This window comes from Polistes fuscatus, unplaced genomic scaffold, assembly GCF_010416935.1.
Source record: "Polistes fuscatus isolate 324 unplaced genomic scaffold, CU_Pfus_HIC Scaffold4, whole genome shotgun sequence".
NCBI classification, from domain to species: domain Eukaryota; kingdom Metazoa; phylum Arthropoda; class Insecta; order Hymenoptera; family Vespidae; genus Polistes; species Polistes fuscatus.
The window spans coordinates 13615182-13631557 of record NW_025113118.1 but is presented as its reverse complement, the minus strand read 5'-3'; the positions used below and the strand labels follow the sequence as shown (position 1 = coordinate 13631557).

At 35.4% G+C, this 16376-nt stretch overlaps 1 protein-coding gene across 2 annotated transcripts in view; it reads left to right on the top strand.

Moving 5' to 3' along the window:
* Window positions 1-690: 690 nt before the first annotated feature.
* Window positions 691-16376, top strand: part of LOC122521182 (serine-rich adhesin for platelets-like) — a 31959-nt gene continuing 16273 nt past the window's right edge. The window contains exon 1 of one of the 2 annotated variants that reach the window (XM_043641684.1): window positions 691-1692. In XM_043641684.1, coding sequence (XP_043497619.1) covers window positions 1570-1692 — 123 coding nt within the window. In that variant the 5' untranslated portion in view covers window positions 691-1569. The remainder of the gene's footprint in view (window positions 1693-16376) is intronic. The other variant, XM_043641685.1, reaches the window with a different exon arrangement.

Genomic DNA, 16376 nt, shown 5'->3' with positions numbered 1-16376 from the left:
TGCTGTTACTGCTGCCGCTGTTTCATCACATATGTTATCTCAATATTCGCACGTGCGCGCGCGTTAAAGAACGCAAGCGAACGCGCGTGTGTGTGTGTGTGCGTGTGCGTGCGTGCGTGTGCGTTCCGCGATTTGCGTTCGCGTATCCCTCCGAAAAGATGGCCGCCATGAAAGTGTACGGTGGTGATGTTGATGTCGTTCGCAACGAGGCTGCGTTACGTCCTCAACAAGCGTGAAAAAGATCTTTCGATAAATCGAATGCGTCGTGTGCCGTACTGGCACGGTAGATTATTAGTGAACAAAATAGAAGAATCTTTGACAGAGTAAAGGTGGCCTTCGATAAGAGCCGCCGCCGGCAAGTGCGCTATTTATCGCGAGGTCTCCTTTACGGTTTACGACACGAACGGAAAGAATAGAGAAGTATAATAGCTAACAGCCATACATGATAAATACTATCGAGAGAAAAAGGAAAAGAGAAATAAATAAGGAAGGAAAAAGGTGAAGTGAAGTGAAAAAGAGAGGGTTTTTAATGTGTGATTTCAACGAAGAGATTGAAAGGTAGAGATAGCGAGCGAGAGAGAGAGGGACAAAGACGAGTGTGAAGAAGAGAAAGAAGGAACGGACAAACGAAAGCATTGGAGAAAAAGAGAAGGTCTGGAGGAGGAGGAAGAAGAAGACGAAGAAGAAGAAGAAGAAGAAGAAGAAGAAGAAGAAGGACGACGACGACGAAGAGGAGGAAGAGAGGAGAAGAAGAAGAAAGAGGAACGTGACCGTCATCATTGGAAGGGTGTTCGACGAGGAATAAACGAATGAGGAAGAAAGACGCGCGTGATAAAAAAGGGTGCCAGAATTGATAGAGGAAGGAGAGAAAGGTAGAGCGAGAGAGATAGAAGAAGATTTGAGGAAAGAGCGAGAGAGAAGGATAGATAGATAGGGGGAGCGCGTGGAAAACGGGGGTGATATACGCGAGTGAGTTGTACGGGTAACGCGGGTGGTGGTGCGCTTTGGTGCCGCGAGTGAAAGAAATGCGCGCGTGAGAGGGTGTCTCTCGAGCCTCCCTCAGAACGTGCGAACACACCAACGTATCTTCCTTTCCGCGAGTTTTTTGACGCAACCCAAAGACGACGAGTGTGCCTACCGCGTCGACGCGCGTATCGAAAGTTTCGTGCTTTCGAAGGAGGGACGGCCATATTAATCCGTAACCCCCGCCGTCCGAAGCTCTTTCCAAAAAGATTCTGTGTATTTTCTCCGAAAACCATCAGCAGCACATACGTACCATTGGATATACGTAACGCTGCAAATTACAATTCGAAATTGAAAGGCTTGTCACGTATTTTGCGATATGTGTGCGCGCGCACTCGACAACTAATCTCAAACGGTTTGTTAAATAAAAAATAAAAGAAAAGAAAAAACACAGGAGTATTAAAGGACAAGTTGTACTATACGCACGGTTCGGTTCCACGTCCTTTCGGATGACGGTACGTCGTATAGCTGGTGTGTGTGCGCGACGGTACAAGTGTGTTGTACGAGCGTGTGCGAGCGTGTGCAAGCTGTCTCTTACGCCGCCCGATGTCCCTGTGCCGTCCTCGTCGTACCGAAGCAAGTCAGCGGTTCACCAACACCAGCGTGTCCTCTCTTTGCTCCAACGCTACTACTACCACCACCCTTCCTAGGCCCTATGCTACTCATGTAGTGAGTATTTCTCACTTATTTTTACTTTACATTTGTCATTTCATGTTTTTACAAGCATCTTCTATAGCTTTAGTTTTTACTATTAAACTAAACTGCTATATTATTGTATCCGCTAAAACTATCCTTTATCGACTGTTGTTTTATCTGTCGTGCTATTTCCTTTATTATTGTTTGCTCTTTTCCATAGATAACATTTTTCAAAGTGTCGTATAATAATAGTGTACTATGTTACGATGACAATTCTTTAATCGCTTTTAGTTTTTTAAGAGTTCAAAACTCATCGATAACGATCAATGCGTTATCGAATGAAGAAAGTTTAAGGTTGTCGATTCGCTCTCTTACTTTATTATCGTATCAAACATTATTCTTCGCATTATCCTATATTTAACATAAATTAATAACAATCTTATAATAAGTCTTTAAAACATTGCGTATACGTTCTGCGATAATTCATTGGCGATGAAGATTAGTTGATTTGAATTTTAGAAAATTTGGATGATCGCAGAAAGACTAGATTGTATCGATTATTGTAGAAAAAAAAAGGATATGAGAAGTAAAGTTTTTTAACATTAAAACATTTGATTAGTATCTAATAATGATCTATAGAATTTGCTTCGATGCATAATTCGACGCTTAAAGTTAGTAATTCAATCATGTAATTTGCATGCGATTAAAAAATAATGATATATTAATCTTGACAACTGTATTAACTATCAGTATATTAACGTTTATAATGATATTTAAAGTAAAACACCCTGATTGAATTCATTATAATATCATGTGTTCATAATATGGTACACATTGCAAACATAACCTCTAACCTGAGGTAAATAAGTAACTAATATTCAGGATAGAATCTAATCATCTTATAAACAATGAGTTACAAATAAATAAAAGTATAAAAAGATATCTTTTATTACATTATTTTCATAATATATTTACTTTCTATTTTCTTTCTTTTTTAATTAAAATTAATTTCAGTTATAATACCGGTAGAGCAAGGAAAATGTTGCGACGGGGCTCGAAGATGTCACTGTCAAATTCGAAAGAAAGAAAGAGAGAGGAATAGAAAAACAGAAAGAGAATTCTAAAGAGTCGAATGTTTCTGTACTACCGGTCGAGCAAATAACGTAGAATGAGAGAGAGCTGGTTTACCTATTTTGTCAACTTTTCTTTTCGTTCGCTGTTTATGTTTTGATTCTTTTTATTTCTCTCTTTCTTTCTTTCGTTATTTTACTATAATTTTAAAATACATACGATAGATTGATATTCACGGATAGAAGCATTCAATCTTAGCACTCTGTCCTCTTTAAATAATGCTTTCTACCATACTCGGCTTTTTTATTCCGATTCTAGAAGACGGTCGAGTGTACTTTGTATTTCGTGGTAGTGGCGCTACGATAACGGCGCGTGCGAGGTTTGAACTTTCCTCTCCCTCCCTCCCTCCCTCCCTCCCTTTATCACTCGCTCTTTCTCGGTTTCTCCTACCCCTTCTTTCTCTTCCCGGTGATTGGTGAATTTTTTGTCTACACATAGGGCGCGTGCATTGAATATTTCCATTGTGCATGCATCGCTCATGCATCATGCTTACGCGATTGTGCGATCGCATGGATTGAAATCGAATAATCTCGTTTGTAGTTCGAATCTTTGTTAAATATTCTTTTCATTCTCCTTCCCCTTCCCCTTCCTCTTCATCTTCCTCTTCCTCTTCCTCTTCCTTTTCCTCTTCCTCTTCCTCTTTCTCGTCGTCGTCGTCATTTGTTTTTTCTTTCTCTCTTTCTTTCATCATTCATTCGTTCATTCATTCATTCGTTCGTTCGTTCATTCGTTCGTTCGTTGATTTGAATCCTCTGTAATTCCAAGCTTTGCTCGTATTTAATTAAAAATTATATAATGTGTGATAACACGTATGATATAATAATTATAATTGAAGTAATTAAACGATTCATTTTGCGAAAGAAAAAGAAGGAGAAACGCGAGTGCGCGATTTGAAAGTTCAATCAAGTTGTAGGAGATTAACAATGCTGGGATCTGTCAAAGATTGTCGAGAACAATAAAAAGAAAAAGTGTTTATACTCGAATAGAATTTAATAGTATCTTATTAATATTTATAATACGTAAATAGAATTACAATAATTTGTTTGTTTTTATTTTCGATATATAAATGTACGATCGCAGTGTTAACAAGAACAAATTATCAACCTGTAAAAATAGTAAAAATTGAAATAATTGTCAGTGCGGTAAAGAACTCTTGGGATATTCTATGTTATCTAATAATTGTCCATACGATAATTATGATAATTGTGTTTGATTCGAATTCATTATGTTTCATTTCTATATATACGTACGTATATAAATTTATAAATGAATATTATCGGTTAATATAATATGACAAAGAGCAACTGTACTCGATAATACTTTTTTGTTCTTTTTTGCATGTAGAGTCACTCAAAGAAAATCGTTTTGGCGATAACGGGATAACGCTAATAAGATCACGACTTGTGCTTTATCTTATCGCCAATGTCTTTAATCTAGTCTTTCAGATAATGCAAAGGCACGATTTCATTTCTTATTTGTCGATATATACACGCGCGCGTCCTTTTGCGTGAATCTGCGAGTAAATGTGTGGTATATCGAATTTTCGAAAGTGAGTACGAGAAATGCGCATACGGAATACTGTGGGATAGTAATTCGAACAACGTGATTACCTAGTTAATTGTGCAAATTGCTCGAGTCAATTTTCAAAACCGATTTATAATCGCTGTATATATGTATAATATGTAGTGTGTAGATGCAGCAGATATAAATGCGTGACCCTACTTATTTCGTTATCTCTCTTCGAAAAGGAGGGAGGGATCGTTTTCATACTTTTCCCCGTCCCTGTTCCCCCTCAAGCAAGTTATAGAAGCAAGTTATAGAAAATTAATAAGGGTGTCCCAAAAGATATTTGTTTATTAATTTTGTAAACAAAAAATGGAATCGTTTACGAGGGAGGGTATCTCGTGCACGCGAGATGATACTCATAATCGTGTATTAATATATTTTTCATATTTTTGTTTTTTATTTCAAGACCTAAATCTATAGTTACGGTTTTGTTAAAAAACATTTTGACACAGATAAATGTAAAATAAAAGGGTACTTTTGTATAATACTTTATCATAGTCAATGATCTGCCGCATAATTTGTTCGTTAAATAGAATTCTAACCTTTTGTTATCATATATTTGTTGAAAATTTGTATTTTTTTTTTTTTTTTTGTCTAGAATCCGTATTCAACGGATGAAAAGGAAAAAGGGAAAAGGGGGTAGAAGGTCTTTTGAAAATAAAAAGAAAACATAATAAAACAGGCTTGCTTCCCTTTCTCGTCGAGTCCGAGTTTCGAGCACGCTGTTTCTTTCTCTTTCTCTCTAGTCGAGAGCTCTCGGTTCTATCTCTCTATTTCGCTCTTTCTTTTGGAGCAACGGCCCTTTTCAAAGTTCCTATCTAGTATATGGCTTGGCAACGCTATAAGACACACGATTCGTTACATGTAGTGTGTTTTGAAAAATGGATTGTGACTTTCCGTCGTTAGAAAAACATATCGAATTCATGCGCAAATTTCCAAGTGTAACTGTAAGTAAGTTCTTTTTCAAATGAATTAATCGTTAATCTAACATAAGTCACTTTTCGCGTACGCAAATGAAATTCATCCGTTCCGTCGTATTCGATTCGCAAAGAAACGTTATTTATACGTATTTAGATTATACTTATTGTTAGAGAGTTTGACTAAAGTCAGAGAGAGAGAGAGAGAGAGACGATGTTGTTGACGTGTGTTGGTACTATCTATCTCTCTTGTCGCGACTCGTGTTGGACTAGGCAACCCGATGCCGAAACCACGAATCCTCTTATCTGGAGCGAGGAGGGGGTTTGGCCTCTTCTATTGGGATTAATTTCAAAGAGCCTGGGAGAGAGGACGCGGTACGAAAAATAAATCTTTCAAATCTCTCCTTTTATTAACACACAGTTTTCACCGGATATTATATACCAAAAGAAACGAGTAATGCGAAGTCGCGCCGATTATTTTTCTAATTAAATTAAAACCTCTTTATTTATAAGTAATTAACCAAATTCCAGATAAAAATAAAAATCTTCAAACGGAATGTATATATCTATATTTCGAATCATTAAGGGTAGAATTTGCGCACAAGTTGGCCCAATTGCGACTAGATGTAATAGTTGTCCTTGGACCACTACTCGCGCGGTCTTTGGAGTACTCGCGTAATTTCATCGTAACGCGATTTAATTCAAGAACGGCTGGTTATTGTACGATGAAAGTACAATTTCGCCTTTTTTTTTTTTTATTTTATTTTATTACATTAATCGTTTAACGTAATAATTTATCGAATTTTATTCTCGTAGAAACTTGCGCGACGCATACGTTACGCAACCATTGCATTTGTGCGTCAACGAATCTTTCATTTCTTAATGCTATCTTTTTCTCTCTCTCTCCCTTTCTGTAAATGTATGCGTACATGGTACTTATATGTGCCGCGTGCTTACTTATGTATGACTCATTGAAAGTAATGCGATGATTCGACGGAAAGAAATGTGCTTGCATAGAGAGAACCACAGAAGCATATGTATTTTCTTAACACATTTTTATTCGCATTGCCAATTGAATCTTGAAACTATAGTTTTGTATCTCTTTTTAATAACGATATAATCAAATGAAATAATTGACGCGATACAAATGCAACATATTTGTTGGTTTATTTGAAAAAATCATCTCTGTAAAACGCGCGCGGAAACAAATTAATAACAATTTTTATTCATATATCTCGTAAATTGTAAGCTATACATTCGTACACTGTATTATAAGAATCGAGAATATATTATGTTATATGGTAACTGTTTTTTAGAGATTAAAAAAAATCACATTTTTGTATAAAAAAGGGAAGATTTTTGAAAAGCAATCAGCTGGTACCATAGACTATTAGTTATCTTATTTGATTAAAAAGTAAGAAAGAGAGACAGAGAAATAGAAGGGGGTGAAATAAGCATCGCGATACTTCCGGTAATTGCATTTTTGTTCGTCGCTAGACGAATACTCTCGATTCGAGTCCCGATCCTTCTCGAAGAAGGAAGTAATACTCCTCCCTTATATTTTCTCGACTCTTATTTTTTTCCCCGCATATTTTTCCTCTTCCCGCTACTTCTCTTCCTTCTGTTCACTTTTTTCTCCGCCCTTTTTCTTTTTTTCCTTCCTTGTTTACGAAAGTTTCGGCCGATTTGGATACGCGCCAATTTCCACGTTTCTAATGTCGACGTTCCCGAAACCGAAAGGAAAGTGAACCAACAAACAAAACAGCCAAACTATTATATATAGCGTAGATTAATAATTATTTATTATTATTATCATTGCCGTGTTGTTGTCTTGTAATTAAGCTTTCTCTCTCTCTCTCTCTCTCTCTCTCTCTCTCTTGTGTGTGCCATAATTTAATATACAGTCATTTTATACACATATATTATTTTCTATGATATGCGTATGAGTTGACAAATTTTCAGCTCAACATAGAAACAATTTCTTTTTTTCGGTCAAATTCACTTTTAAATAAAAGTTTTTTTTCTTTACACTGAAAATTCTTCAACCCAACTTCCTCGTATATTTATATTTTTTTTCTTTTTGTATATATATATTTTCCTCCTCTTCGTTGTCAAAATCATATATTATCCTTATAATATTTGATCGCATATAAACCGTCAATGAAATTAATATAAAGAAAAATAAGAAAAAAATAAAAAGAAAATATAAATCAATTATTTGTATTATACGATCTAGTAAAATTCCGTTACATGCTAAAACTAAAACTAAATAAATAAACATAAGTATTAATAGAGAAAAATGAGAATGAGAAACGCGAAGGATACATCATTTATTTGTATTACATAATCTTGTAATATTCCATTACGCGTTCGTGCTTTTTTATCTTGCGAAGGTATAAACCGTCCTACGAATAAAACTAAAAATAAATATATAAATAAATAAAATAAAAATAGAAAAACGTAAGAGAAGAAACAAAAATTAATCTTTTATTTATATTACATGATTTTGTAATATTCCATACGGTGTTTGTGCTTTTTTTATCGGTCGACAAAAATTTGTCTATAAATAAAAATAAACATAAACGTAAACGTAAATAAATAAGCGGATAAAATAAAAATTAATTTACGTTACGTCATCGTGTTATACTTCATTAGGTATAAATATTTTGGAAAAAATGTAATGTTATTAATTCGATATTCGGGTGCAGGCAGATTATACCTATAGACCTTAGGTTCGAGGGCTCTTCGAAGTAAAATTCGCGTTAAACGAAACGTCGCGTTTCGTTGGGTCGCGACATGCTTTTGAAATCTATTAAATGGTTATTAAACGATAAGAAAATGAATAAATAATGTATGATACAAGGGATAATTCGTTTGATCGGAAACGACTGCTTTGTAAGTTTGCTCTTGTTTGAAGTTTCCTTTAAAGATTTATGATAATAGTAGTCGAGCTCGTTTAGTCGTATAAATCCTTTAGGATCAATTTATCGAGTTTTCCTTGCAAATTTTTCAACAACAAAGAAAAAACAAAAAAGAAAAAGATATATAAAATAAGAACTTAATCGTTCGTTTATAGGAAGCAAACCTTTTTATTCTTCGTCGATGAAGAAGCGACGAAGAAGTGGCAGTTTTGTTTGGTCAATACGAATGTCGGAAAGAATCTGTTTACCTTGCTGCCTATGTACTTACATACATATATGTTATCTTGAAACACAAGGAAGTAGTAGGAGTATTATAAACGCTTCCTATTCGTCTTCGGAAATTGATGAAACGGTCAATATCATTTTCAGGAGTAATGTAGTACGCGATGATTTCGAATCACCGATCGATTTATTTCCGACGTTCGATGATAACGAATAAATCAATCGATATCGTTAAATTGATACTTTTAAATGTAACCAAATTTAAATATAAACAACATCGATTCGTTTCCTTTCTTTCCTTTTCTTTTTTTATTTCCCAATATTTTGGTATCATAAAAAAGCCTTGGCGGTTTTTATCATACTTTGATATAATATTGAAATCTTATACTAAATAAAATATAAAATAATCCCGTTATATATATATATATATTTTTCTGTTGAAATTGAATTACTATAGTCGAAACTTTTTTGTTTCAACGGGGTCGCGTTTTTAAAATAATAATTCGCATATACGTATACATTTAAGTATGCGACTTTGACGTAACGCGACGTTCAAAGGGTCGTAAATATAATACGCGTTTTAAAAGATAAAAAAAAGGATTATTAGATTTCAATTCGATTCGATTTTAAATCACGAGTATTTTCTTAGCCGTCACTTCGAATCGATCTTATTCAATTTGTATAAAGTATCTACGAATAAATCTAAATATAGAATGGACGTTTATACGAGTGAATATTTAACGAGATAGTTATTATTAAAAAAAAAAAGTATTTATTACTATCTCTCTGCGATAGATTACGAAATGTAAGTTTAAAGAAGATTCGAGTAAACGTTAGAATATTTCTCAAACATGTCTAATATTATAAATAAGAATATTATCTTTTGTACCAACGATATTTTTATTTTGTTAGAATTAAATTGGTTATAGAAGATAATACTTAAGCGGAAGAGCTTCCTCGTCAAGTAGGTTTACTTTTCAACTTAAAGCACCGAGATTTTCTTTCTTTCTCTCTCTCTCTCTCTATATATATCTGTATATAAGTAGGATAAAGAAAAATGACGTATTCAAAAAGCTTCTTCTTCTTTTTTCATCAAACAATAAAAATATGTATTAGGAGAAAAATTGGAGTACCAAATCGTCTCGAAACCCCAAAACGTATGAATTTTTAATATTACGCGTAAACGTTCGTTGAGATCTTCGATAGTAATCGTGGATGATATTATTTATATTTTTCATGGGTTTCATTGTAAAACTCGGAAAATATTGCGCGATTCGTTTAATTCGTCAAAGTTCGCAAGAGTTTGATCTTGTTTTAATCGAATTATCTCGAACATACGACATACGATCCTATAACACATTCCGTTTATAAAATGTCGTTAAAACGCCAGTCGTCGAATGCTAATTACACTTTTGCGAGATGAACGTCCTCGTACGTTTTCGCAAATATATCTATCCGTGTATATTCGAATGTAAAAATCAAAGGAATACGTTCGCGTAAATATTCGAGGAATAATAATGCTAACGCGGATTAACGAAAAACACGCCATATGTTTCCTGCTTCTCTAACGATCGTCATGTACATAACGCGTGGAAGGATTACGAAAAGCCGATTCTAATTTAGATAATCCTTGTTTCGAGTTAGTATGCTTTTTTTCCCCTTTCTTCCGTCGCTTTGTAAAACTGTGTATTCCTGAAATAGAGGAAAATAGAAAAAATATAGTCATTTCTCTAACAAGCTTGTTCGAAGGGAAGTTAAATCTTTTTTCTTTAATATGGTCAAATAATTACGAATTATCCTCTTATAGTTAACGTAAACCCTTTAAAACGTATCATTGAATATATGGTAGGACGCATTGCGATTGATACGATGCTTTATTATACGTTTTGCTCGAGTTTTGATGTAACTTAGTTTTCAATTTGTTCCTTAATAGCGAACAAAAGTTTCGATATCGCGTTAAATTTTCACGCGAAATGAAATATTTTCTAGCGTCGTTTTCCCGCGACGAAGGATACATTTATCTAATTTGTATTTCTACGAATGTAATCGCTTATAATATAAACGTTGTCTCGTATCATTTTGTTCCGATAACGCGTCATCGAAAGATGTTTTTGAATGATTTGTAAAGTTCTACGCGGATTTATTCGTCATTTTCTTCTCGTAGCGTAGTATTTATAGGTTGACATTTTACTTTGTATACCTTTTCACTCGGCAAGCTAGCAAAACAGAAGGACAAAGTAAGCAATGGAAGTTACCGTTGCATTATTCAGTTGACTTGAATTATGTTAAATGTTGTAGAGTAGAGTAGACACTGCGAGCAGTGGATTCTGCGAATGATTTTTCAATAACCTCCGCGTTTTCCCACATATTTCCTCGTTAAATAATGTTTCAAGGAAAAAAGACCACCCTCCGCCATCGGACAAAAAGGGAGGGGACGATATTCGTTCGATCGCGATCTCGAAATTAGACAAAAATAGGTAACGTTAGAAACGCGTAATATCGGGTAATAAGCATAGAGAGAGAGAATATGTTATCGACAGCATCGTTCCGCGATGATTTTTGTTCTCCGTTTCGATGGAAGCCAATGCGATACATATGCTTGGCATTCGAACGCGATGACGCCATGTGTTTCCAGTTGGATTGCGAAGGGCTGCTTCTGAGAGACTCGCGTGGCCTGTGCCATACGCGTATTATATAGGGTGCACCAGCGTTCTCGGTTTTCGGTCTTTGGGCTTTCGCGACGGGATAAACGAATACGTATACGGAAAGCGACGTTATATGTTCCTTTTCAAAAGGGCCAAACATATGTATATGTATATGTATATATGTAGTTTTGTCGTCATCTTACGTTAGTTACGTTCAGCTCGGTTGGTTCTCTATACTCGTTTGCGTTGTTGCTCCACGCTTCAACTTATTCGACAAAAATATTTCGATTCGTTTACTTTTCCGTTTGAAAATTTCATTTATCGCGTAATCCAATTTTTCGACGGGGTTTAATATACAAATTAGGTATTTTTATAAGAAATCGTAGAAAAGGCAACATACGAATTTATGAAAACGCATCGCGCGCCGATTCTTCGTTAATCTCTTTTTTCTAGTTTTCGAGAAGAACGCGTTTGCGGAAGAAGAAGAAAGACAGGCATGCGGGCAGGCAGGCAGGCAGGCAGGCAGGCTCATCCTAGTTACAACCCCTCTTCATCCTTCTTCTCTTTTTCCCTCTTTCTCCCGCTACTCTTGCTCGTTTCGCAATTTCGTCGGTCGGTGTTTCACGTTAAGTCGCACGATTTCGTGCTCCGAGTAACGTTACTGTGTTTACTCGAGAAATAGAACGTCCTACATTTTATACGGTTCAAGTAATAGACTCGAGAACGCACCGACGCTTAAAACCATCTCCACTCTTGAAAGACAACCATGTGAAATACATACGTATATATACATATATACATATGTAGGTACATAAGTACTCGCATACACGCTTATCAAAATTTGTCTTTATTTATTTGTCCAACTCTCGTCGAAAGTGTCCACGTTATGGTCGAGATTTGGAAGGATTTTATTCATCGACGATCGCGATACATTTTGTTTTTCTTGTTCTTTTCATATTAGAAATAAGGTCGTCTATCGGGAATCGTCGAGTCGTCGATTCAACGTCGTCGATTCGACGTCGTCGATTGAACGTCGTCGACTCAGGGTAACGACATCGTAATTACTCGTACAACGTTTGCCAACCGTTATGTTTGCTCGTTAATGCGTCACCGCTGATATGGTCGACATCATAATCGATCGTATCGACTCGCTTGCGTTTACTCCGAGAAAAGATGAACTTTATTATAGAATGTACGTTTTATATTCGTAACACGAGTATTAGATTATAATAGCTCGTCGTAAATCAATTATTAGAAATTCATTAATGGAAAATTGTAATTGATTCGTCGATCCAAAGCGAATCGTTTCGTTCGGTTAATCGTTTTCTCGCCTTTATTTTTAATCGAAAGAACAAAAAACGAAAAGAGAACAACTTTTTTTTTCTAAAAAGAAATACACATTAGCACGTGTATTTACATAAAAAGGAAGAGAATATAAAATAAATGAATATATTTTAATCAGCTACGCGTGCATCTTAGTAGTTCGACATGACAGGGGGTCATTAATTAGTCGAGCGCATATAACGCGTGCAATTATAATGTTGCTTACGTATTAAATAGCTACGAATGTTACGAAGAGATAGATTATTAATTTACGTAATTCGGATGGTAAACCTAATACAGTATCGGATATTACGATCCATAAGTAATCCGAGGTAATTAAAAAGTGCCTACTGCGTTCGACATCGATGCGCAATCTCTCCCGTCTTTCTCTCTTTGCGTATTACTACTACTATTATTAATTATTATTTCTTTTTGTTCGGATGTTGTATAACATTTTCGCGAGTCCGTAGTCCATGATAATTACCAGAAAATTGTAAACATTATCCAGCCACTTGAATCGAAACTTTTCAAATATTTTCCCTCCAATTCCAATCAGTTTAATCATATTTTCCTTTTCTATTATTAACTCGGTTGGTTAATAATTATAAGCGGTGCTGAAGTATTTAATATTTATATAAAAAAAAAAAAAAAAAAAAAAAATGTTATTACAATTGTCCAGATCGATTTAGATCGATTTAAAATTGTTGTTTCTTTTGGTTAAAACACCGTTATTCCGTTATTCGAATTAAAAACGCGCTTGTGCGAACCGAGTGTCGACTGGAAAGAGAGAACGGGGGTGGTACTCGTTCCGTATCCCTCCTCCTTGTATTCCTCCTCCATCACTGTGCCAAGCAGCAGCAGCAGCAGCAGCGCGTCACGCCAAACCAGAGGACGTTACGAAAGCTTAAAGGGGATGACGTTCTCTTCCCTTTTGTCTATTGTTACAGTTTCTTCTTCTCTCTTCCCCTCTCCCTCGCACCCTCCCTCGCACCCTCCCTCGCACCCTCCCTCGCACCCTTTCTTCGCATGATTTTTGCGCCCTCGTCCGCTCTCTTCTCGCTCTCTTTTAATCTTTTTTTAATCATATCTTATTTTTTAATCCTGCCTATGACATATAGAATTGTCCCGATTTTTCTTTATCATTTATTTACTTTTGTTCGTTTATTCGTTTTTTCATTCATTAGCCTTGTTACTTTGAACTCTTGGAAATTGGAAATAAGGAGAGCATCTTATCTACCATTTTCGACAAAAACTAATACCTTTCTCGCTCCTTTATTTTTCTTCCTAACCGTCAACAATTTATTATATATTTTCTCTTTCTTTATTTTTCTTATTTTCTTTCTCCGACATATTCTCCGACAGCTTCTTTTGATACGAAAGATATTGGAGTCGTCGTCGTCGTCGTCGTCGTCGTCGTCCCAGTCAATGTTGAAAATTACTTTGAAACGCAATGATGATTTTCATAGGATCTTGAAAATTACGTTTGCGCATATGCACCGGAAACAAAAAAGAAAAACGAAACATCCGGTAATGTTTATTTTTTCTTAATTTTTATAACACGGTTTAATCATTAATATTAACGGTCCTATGAAACTACGAAGTAACGCAAATTAAGCGAGTGCATTACGTTATTGGAAATTGCGTTTGTTTGTTATAAAGATACTTCAAAACCATACCAAAATTTGTATTTTGTTCAACGTGAAAATTTGACGCGCTTTAAATGAAACTACGAGCCGTAATATTGCAAATGAAATGATATTTCTTCGAATTTTCTATTAAATCTCTTTGAAAATAATACTCGATAAAATTGATCTCTGTCCTCGCATAGAAATTTTCGCGATAAGTTATCGACCAAGGCGCTCGAGCATTATTATTACACCATGGATCTGTTATGTTTTGCGATATATATTGCTTATGCTTATATGCTCGGTTACGGTTTATGTCAATTTGAGTATCGCGTTGTACAAAGTTCTATCTGTGATATTGCGCGCGCGCGCGCGCGCGTGTGGGTATATATATTATTTTGAGACGCGTATACGAGATTGGCGACGGAGTATCGGGGTGATAATAATGGCTTATAAATTGATCATAACCGATAAACAAAAGTTACGCTAAACTAAATGTTCGATCTAATCTGAAATTTTTCCCCGTCGTTAAATCGTCCTACGAAATTTCCGAAGCGAGTACGCTGGAAATTGATAAGAATAATAGTTAAAAAAAAAAACAAAGACGTATTTTCTTATCTCCTTTCGTCGTTTAGTTTAAGCCTTTGGAGATTTCTTTTTGAAAAAAGGAAAAGACGGACATAGAAATTGTATATGTTCCCGTTTATTTCCGAGAGAAAAGAGATAACGTTTTCCGACGTTCATTTCGAGAATATGCTTCGCTTCCTTTATCTTCCATCTTTCGCTTTTACTTTACTTTTATATTTACAGATACATAGGGTGATTACAAATTATTCGTCGTTATATGTTAGGGGGTTGCATCCACATTTTTCTCGTTCCCTTTCTTTTCTTATTTCATTCGAACGAATATTCGAGTTCACAATTTGGGTAACTTTGACGGTAACGTATATACGTCCGTCTCCCTTTTTCGCGTATAACGTTCGTTACTATGCATATAGTCCATTATCGCTCGTTGACCTTAACCCAGGCTCGCGATACAAATATAACCGGTCCGCGATCGCCTTGACCTACTCGCAAAAAAACTTCCTTAGATTATCCGGCTCGAAAGTGATCCCAACAAATGGAGGAGAGAAAGAAACAAAGAGTTACTCTAGACTTTTCTCTGTTTTATTTTTCAACCGTTTCGGTCCCAAGCAGCGCGATCGCGTTTTTCCGAGATTTTCCCTCGAAAAATCCCAGGAGATTTCGAGAGCTACGACAAAAATGACGGCTCCGTCGCCGACTGCGAAGTAGTTCGATTTTATTTGTCGTAAAATTGTAATAGGACGAGGAGCGAACGATCGTGTTTGTTCGTTTGAAACGAAGGTAGGACGAATCGATCGATTTTGATCAACAAAATAATACAAAAATGGTACATTTTATTCGTTCATTAATTTGAAACGTTTGAACAAATATTTCTCTCAAACGATAGGTTTCTTTTTTTCAAAGCAAACACCTTAGATTGAAACGTAATGCTTGGAAGGCTTACGTTCTCGAATAATGCGTTTAGTCTTGGAACCTGGAAAGCTCATTACCGGCCGCGATCGTCTAATCTCGAGAGAAAGGGCGAAAAGAAGGAGGGTGCTTCGGTACTATGGGGTTAAATGCACCGAAGGTGTAAGAACAAGAGAGAACGAACGAATCATTTTCCAGCTATTAGCTTTGCTTCGTCTTAACTCGAAAACAAGTACACCTATACGAATGTTTGAACAAACTTGTATAGTATGCGCTTGATACCGTTACTACTATTATTATTACCGTTGTTCGGTATACTCGCGGTATTTTTATTTCGGGAAAAAAAAAAGTAAAATATTATTATAATAAATTTGAAAATAATCCGCAACGTCATTTTTCCAATAAAACGAAAATGATATTATACGAAATTGATAATATTAATTAGCCAATTTGTAGCCATTAACGAGTATACGTGTATATAATATATATATCGTCCGTACGCGATGCGTTAATAAAGCGATATAAAATAATCAAAACGAGAAAAATATTATATTTAAAATGAATAGGAGAGTCGTCAAAACGTTTCAATGATTTGACGTTAATTAATATCGGGTTAAGATTATCGATCGCGACACGGCAACAAGTGGTTCTTTGTCGAAACGTAGAAAAAAGCGATAAATCCCTTTAAAAGACTTCTTTGTTTCCCAGCTATTGTACAAAAATATGCTATTGGTCGAGAATTTATTTGATCTCGTTAGAATGCATTTCGCGCAAAGTTTATTTATGCAAAAATATCGATATATTTATATATGGATTAGTCGGGTCCTTTTTAAACATTTCTATTTGATTAGACTTTTACGCATTACGTTTCCT